Here is a 7,259-nt window from a genome sequence, read left to right on the forward strand (position 1 = left end):
CCACTGAGTATCACTCTCCTAAATGGTTCCAGTAGACGATCTGTTGTTGTTTTTTTAACCCTGCTTGCTGTTTTTTGTGTTTTTACTTTTAGTGAGTCTTGGGGCAAAACCCACACATGCTTTGCTGAGTAAGGGAGGGGCCATGGCTAAGTGGTAGAGCATCTGCTTGGCTTGCAGAAGGTCCCAGGTTCAATCCCCGGCATCTCCAGTTAAAGGGACTAGGCTTTAAGTAGGTGAAGTGATAAACCCCTGCCTGAGACCCTGGAGAGCTGCTGCCGGTCTGAGTAGACAATACGGACTTTGATGGACCAAGAGTCTGATTCAGTAGAAGGCAGCTCAGTGGTAGAGCATCTGCTTGGCATACAGAAGGTCCCATGTTCAATCCCTGGCATCTCCAGTTAAAGGGACTAAGCAGGCAGGTGATGTGAAAGACCCGTGCCTGAGACTCTGCAGAGCTTCTGCCGATCTGAGTAGACAATACGGACTTTGATGGACCAAGGGTCTGATTCAGTAGAAGGCAGCTTCATGGGGAGGGGCCATGCCTCACTGGTAGAGCATCTGCTTGGCATGCAGAAGGTCCCATGTTCAATCCCTGGCATCTCCAGTTAAAGGGACTAGGCAGGTAGGTGATGTGAAAGACCCTTGCCTGAGACTCTGGAGAGCTGCTGCCGGTCTGAGTAGACAATACGGACTGTGATGGACCAAGGGTCTGATTCAGTAGAAGGCAGCTTCATGTGTTCATGTGAGTAAGCTACAGGATTTGATGGCCCACACACTGCTAGGTTTCTCCTTAACATAGAGCCACCAACCAGCTTTTTGACCCCAAAGAAGAAGAAACGGGATGATGGGATGCGAGAACATGTGACGGGTTGTGCTCGAAGTGAAGGCTATTATAAAATCGACAAGAAGGACAAGCTGAAATACCTCAACAACAACCGTGCGTTTGCTGAGGAACCTCCAGCTGACACGCAGGTAAGGGGGCCCTCCTCTGCCACTCTGTCTTCCATGAACAGGGTTTGCCTGTTGGGAACTTGGTTTGCTTGGGAGCATACAGTATTCTACTTCCATTTGGGGTGGAAGAAACCAGAAACTGTAATGCTGCACCTGGAGTTTTGGGATGTTAAATTTGTGATAACCACTTGAAGGCAATATGGATATAGTTGAGGCGGGGGAGCTTTGCACCAGCAGTGTGTGGAAAAGAGCATGAAATGTCAGGATGTGTGAATGCTGGTATTTCTCTCCCCACATGTTCACTATGTGTGGAAAGGTAGCATACAAATAATGTAATAAATAGACTGCACAGATAATTTACCCTCCCTGGACACTTTTTGTCCATACTCATAATTCTTTGTGCTCCGTACGATTTTCAGGCATAGGCAGAACAATCATTTAATGCATAGTGAAATTGTGGAACTCCCTGCCCCAGGATGTGGTGATGGCTGCCGACTTGGAAGGCTTTAAGAGGGAAGTGGACACGTTCATGGAGGAGAGGGCTATTCATGGCTACTAGTCAAAACGAATACTGGTCATGATGCATACCTATTCTTTCTAGAATCAGAGGAGCATGTCTATTATATTAGGTGCTGTGGAACACAGGCAGGACAATGCTGCTGCAGTTGTCTTGTTTGTGGGCTTCCTAGAGGCACCTGGTTGGCCACTGTGTGAACAGACTGCTGGACTTGATGGCTTTGGTCTGATCCAGCATGGCCTTTCTTATGTACTCATTCTGAGTCCAGGTCCCATAGTTACTTGGACACATAACTGTTGCTGGAAGAAAGTCAAATAGGGTGGGGAAATGATTTTCTAATTATCCTTTTGCTAAATGGTACAACAGGAACAGAGCTGGGAAAGTGACAAAGCTAACTAGTGCAGCTGGCAAGCTGGAAGCATTCAGTTCAGAGATCCAAAGAGAATTGATATAAAAAAGAGGAGGATATTGAGGCCTTAACCCCTTACTAATCAGGCTGTTAGGTAGACCCAGTGGGCTATCGACTGGCAGGAGCTGTCCAGGATCCCCAGCCCTCCTTGGTGAAAGGGAGATGCTTAGAATTGGACCAGGGACCTTTGTACATACGAAGCACCTGCTTGGCTGCTGACAGATAAGCTTTGAGACAAAGATGGCTCATTCCTGAGCAGTTCCATGTTTGCCCTCAGGGAATGAGCATACCTGCCCAGCCACATGCTTCCACCCGGTCTGGCTCGGAGAGGAGGTCAGAGCAACGCCGGCTCCTGTCGTCCTTCACCGGAAGTTGCGATAGCGATTTGCTCAAATTCAACCAGCTCAAGGTAAGTTGTACCTCTCCCCTCTGGGCAAATGGGGACCAGTGGCAGACCTACATTAAGTACTTCAACCCATTGGCTTATGATTCTATCACTAAAATAGCCTTATTTTAATAACAAACACTTCAAAAAAACTCCCATCGATTTTGTTGAAAAATTCACTCATTAAAAAAAAAGTTGATTAGGGGCCCTGTAGCTTAAGCTTCATTAGTTTCATAGTAGATCTGCCACTGATGGGGACAGGCAGCAAATACTTCTGGGAAGAGGTTTGAAGGGAGGGAAGGGAAGTATCTTAATCCCGGTAACAGCTAGCTGAGAACTCCCAAAGTCGCCTTTGGCTTTGGATTCTTGTGAGGCACTGTGCTAAAATGTTGCAGCACGTTGTGTCGCAAGCCCTGGGCTCTGGGCACCCTTATGTCGCGTTCATTTTCTAGCAAATGACTCACAGCGGTGGTGGTCTCTCTCTCTCTTTTTTTAAATCCCTGGATAGTTCCGGAAGAAAAAGCTAAAATTCTGTAAGAGCCACATTCATGACTGGGGACTGTTTGCAATGGAGCCCATCGCTGCGGATGAGATGGTGATCGAGTACGTGGGCCAGAACATCCGGCAGGTAAATCCGGCAGTGTCGCACAGCTCTCCAGGGGGGGGGGGGAGGGAGTGGGAAGGTTGGCTGGATGTTGTCGGAAGCCCAAAAGCCTCAGCCCGTATGTAGTGAAGTACTGCTAGCAGGGGCAGAATCCCACCCACTGCTTCTCAGGCCTAAAGTGTTCAGCTTAGACGTGTGGAAGACCCAGCTTCAGATCTTTTCTTATTGGGCATCCTTGGAAAAGCTGCTGGCGGTCAGCCTCATCTGCCTTCCAGGGCTGCTATGAGGCAAAAATGGCCACGTTGAGTAAACAAATATCACAAATGCATCGGTTCGACTTGACTGTCCCATTGTTGTGGGGGAGGGACAAAATACCCATATTGCACAGCTCTAGACCTAGAAGGGGAGGGGGGCCACTTGCTCTTTCTCCCCGGCCTGCAGCAGCTGGGGCTCCTCCTCCTCTCCCTGCCCTGCCGTAGGCGGACCTGCTCCTGCCCTTGTGAAAGCCCCTCCCTCTGTAGTTTACATTTTGATATTGTGCTGCTTTTTATCAAGGGAAGGATTTTGGAATGGTGAAGCATTGGTAGAAATGAACCTCCCAACTGGTTTCCTCTACTGAATGTGTTTACCCTTGAATAGCGGCCCCGAACTGTGATTTTTGGTTTGCTCTGCAGGTAATTGCCGACATGCGAGAGAAGCGCTATGAGGATGAAGGCATTGGGAGTAGTTACATGTTCCGAGTTGACCATGACACTATTATAGATGCAACCAAGTGTGGAAACTTTGCCCGGTTTATTAACCACAGTTGCAATGTAAGTATTCCTTGGCCTAACCAACAGGTATAAATAAGTCTTGTAAAGCCCCTAACAACAACACAATCCGCATGATGATAGACTGACTTTCAGGCATGACTGCTACCTGAAGTGTGCGTGTATAACATTTAAATATTGATGTTGCCCTCCTTTCTGTTGAGCGCCTCAGGACCAGAGACTCCTGCTGCAGTAGACAGTAGACTGTGCTGAGTCTGATGGATGTCCTTTGATTGCCCACAATCTCCAGACGCTTCAGCTCACAGCAAGGGCAGCCGTTTTTTCCTTTGTGTCCCCCCACCGTACATTTCTGTCAGCAGTCTAATCATTTTGAAGATTCTGGACCCATGCTTAGTATCTAGGGTTGCCAGTCCCTCTTCACCATCGGTGGGAGGTTTTTGGGGTGGAGCCTGAGGAGGGAGGGGTTTGGGGAGGGGAGAGACTTCAATGCCATAGAGTCCAATTGCCAAAGCGGCCATTTTCTCCAAGTGAACTGATCTCTATCAGCTGAAGATCAGTTGTAATAGCAGGAGATCTCCAGCTAATACCTAGAGGTTAGGAAATCAGTACAGGGGCGACAAAATTGTACAATAACAATTACTGTTAAGTGCAACCAATATTTATCCTATGGTGTCTAAATACAACTATACATATAAACATACAGTGTTATGTACAAGCATACAAAAATAACAAGCACAACCAAACAAGTCCACATGGATGGTGACACAGACACTAACAAAATTCACAAAAATGCAAGGTCTTTAGCAAGGTGCTGCATTCTTCTATAAGTCCCATGCAGGTAAGTGTGCAATTCTAGCAGAAATACCAATTTTAGAGGAGTAACTTGATGGAGGATACGGCCATTTCAAATTCTTATGGGTAGAATTCTTCATCAGTCCTTCCTATTCCAATATGTAATATTTTAAAATGCAATAAATATAATATAATGCAATAAATATAATAACTTTATATTTGAAACATATTATATTTATTGCATTTTAAAATATTACATATTGGAATAGGAAGGACTGATGAAGAATTCTACCCATAAGAATTTGAAACGGCCGTATCCTCCATCAAGTTACTCCTCTAAAATTGGTATTTCTGCTAGAATTGCACACTTACCTGCATGGGACTTATAGAAGAATGCAGCACCTTGCTAAAGACCTTGCATTTTTGTGAATTTTGTTAGTGTCTGTGTCACCATCCATGTGGACTTGTTTGGTTGTGCTTGTTATTTTTGTATGCTTGTACATAACACTGTATGTTTATATGTATAGTTGTATTTAGACACCATAGGATAAATATTGGTTGCACTTAACAGTAATTGTTATTGTACAATTTTGTCGCCCCTGTACTGATTTCCTAATCTCCTGATAGTAGTACAGTGGTGTCTTTTTCTCCTACTAATACCTAGAGGTTGGCAACCCTACTAGTATACAGCAATGCTTCTCCGATATATTGAGAAGTGTGAAGAGTGTATTTTCAAATGAAACGTTTTATTTCCTCCCACTCCCATTTCTAATATGGTTGGGCCCAAATCTAAATAAAGCAAATCAAAACCTTTTTTTAATTTTTTTTTAATTTCGCTTGAATTCTGTCTCTTTAGCCAAATTGTTATGCTAAAGTCATCACTGTGGAGTCTCAAAAGAAGATAGTCATCTATTCGAAGCAGTATATCAACGTGAACGAGGAAATCACCTATGACTACAAATTCCCCATTGAGGATGTCAAGATTCCCTGTCTTTGTGGCTCGGAGAACTGCAGAGGGACCCTGAATTAAACCTGAGGTTTCTTGCCACGCATTGGTTCTGTCCGAACTGTGGTAACCAAGGGTGGTTGCACTTTGCCAAAAATAAGGAGGAAGGAGACAAAAGAAAACGAGGAAGAGAAGGAAGCCCATTCGGCAGTCTCGTGGCGGCAGGGGAAGTGCAAGTAGCAGACACGCACACTTGGACTCTTCAACTCGCTGGTGCTTTATCGTCTTCAGCTCTGACCCCCTCCTTTCCCTCCCCCCTCCATGATGAAGAGTCAGGGGCATCAGAAATCAAAACACTATCTCTCCCCCCTCCCACCCCCTCTGCTCGGTCCAGAACGGTGTTGCTCTCACGGGTAGAGTAAGGTACCTTTTTATTGTTTGAAAACGTTCCTCTTTCTGTACAATGCTGCTACCTTTTCCTCATTAATTTTGTTCGTTGGATGGGGGGGGGGAGAAAATGATTTTTAAAAAATGTGAAGCGGAGACTGAAAAAAGAGGCCACCAACTGGATGTTTTTGCACACAAGTACAAGCTGCAAAGGGAGCGCAAGGCTGCGTTTCAGGGCAGGCTGGAGATTTCTGTCAGGATTTGTCATGTCACGCGCAGGGGTTCCCTTTAAAATGAGCCCGGATGTGGCAATTTTGAGATATTATTTACACACGTTGGTATTATTTCAGTCTTTTGCTATTCAGTTGAATTCACTGGTCTTCAAAAGTGGCTGTACTTAAAATCGACTGAGAGAAAATGATACAAGAAGAGCCTAATTGAATGCTGCCTCAGGCATCCCACTAACACGAATTGGTGGTTTGCGGCCCGTGTGGGCTTGATCGCTCTTCTATCCCACTTCCCATTGAGGTGGGAGAATTCCGCTTGCACGTTCTCCTTGAAACTACTTATTTGGCGCAACAGCTTCATCCTGCTTCCTGCAGCGATAAAGCAGGGCAGAGCTCCACCCTGTAATTCCCAAAGGCTGAGAGGACCAGGCCTTCTGAAATCAATATGAGCTGCCTTCAGTTTCTAGAAGGATTGTTTCCTTTGACCCCTTTGGATAGTCTGAATGAAGAAGAGATTTTTCAAGGTCTTGGTTGGATTAAACCAGCTTCTTGTTTATTTGGCACATCTTCCTCCTTACAGACTTCTCCTCGTGGCATGCCCATGGGGTGGCTTTCGAGACTTCCAATCCTTGAGAAGGCGACGTACATTTTGCTGGTTTCAGAACCAATACCCTTGTCAATGAGTAGCCTGTTGACATGTTTCTGTCCTCTTTCATGCCACAGGCGGGTCCATCAGGAGCTTCTCCTGCACAAGTGCTTCTCCTGCACATGAGTGTGGCTGCTGGTGCAAGAGAAGTTCTATACAACTTCCTTGGGAAATACGGCAATACTAGCTTGTCACCATGATTCTGCTGGTTAATCTTTGCCAGAACTTCATGGCATAGCAGTTGTCACACAAACACAGTCACACTCTGTCCAGCATGCACAAGCGTAGTTGCAGACTTGCAGAACTTTGAGGAGATGGGTTTGTGAAAGTGTTTTCGTTCACAGAAGAGCGCACATGTAAAACTAAAGTACATTTGGACACCCTCAGACCTGGGCCAGCTTCCAATCCTTGGAAGGCTCTGGGTTTAAGGGAGAGAAATCTTGGGTGAAAATGGCCCGCTATTGCTGGCCCACCCCAGGGAAGGGAGCACTTTGTCTTCATGAAATGAAGAACCACCTTATCTAGGTTGTGATATATCAATTGGATTCCTTTCTGGCCTGTTTACAAACTGAGCGCCAAAATCTCGTCCATCTACTCCCAAGCCTTGTGCTTCACAGGCAGTCCT

The 7,259-nt window shown here is 45.8% G+C and overlaps 1 protein-coding gene across 1 annotated transcript in view; it reads left to right on the plus strand.

Moving 5' to 3' along the window:
* SETD1B (SET domain containing 1B, histone lysine methyltransferase) overlaps positions 1 to 5,538 on the plus strand; it is a 51,277-nt gene extending 45,739 nt beyond the window's left edge. The window contains exons 14-18 of the mRNA XM_056859455.1: positions 806 to 972; positions 2,155 to 2,286; positions 2,771 to 2,890; positions 3,541 to 3,678; positions 5,285 to 5,538. Coding sequence (XP_056715433.1) covers positions 806 to 972; positions 2,155 to 2,286; positions 2,771 to 2,890; positions 3,541 to 3,678; positions 5,285 to 5,458 — 731 coding nt within the window. The 3' untranslated portion in view covers positions 5,459 to 5,538. The remainder of the gene's footprint in view (positions 1 to 805; positions 973 to 2,154; positions 2,287 to 2,770; positions 2,891 to 3,540; positions 3,679 to 5,284) is intronic.
* Positions 5,539 to 7,259: the final 1,721 nt, after the last annotated feature.

The sequence above is a fragment of the Euleptes europaea genome, chromosome 13 (genome assembly GCF_029931775.1).
Source record: "Euleptes europaea isolate rEulEur1 chromosome 13, rEulEur1.hap1, whole genome shotgun sequence".
In the NCBI taxonomy this organism is placed as follows: domain Eukaryota; kingdom Metazoa; phylum Chordata; class Lepidosauria; order Squamata; family Sphaerodactylidae; genus Euleptes; species Euleptes europaea.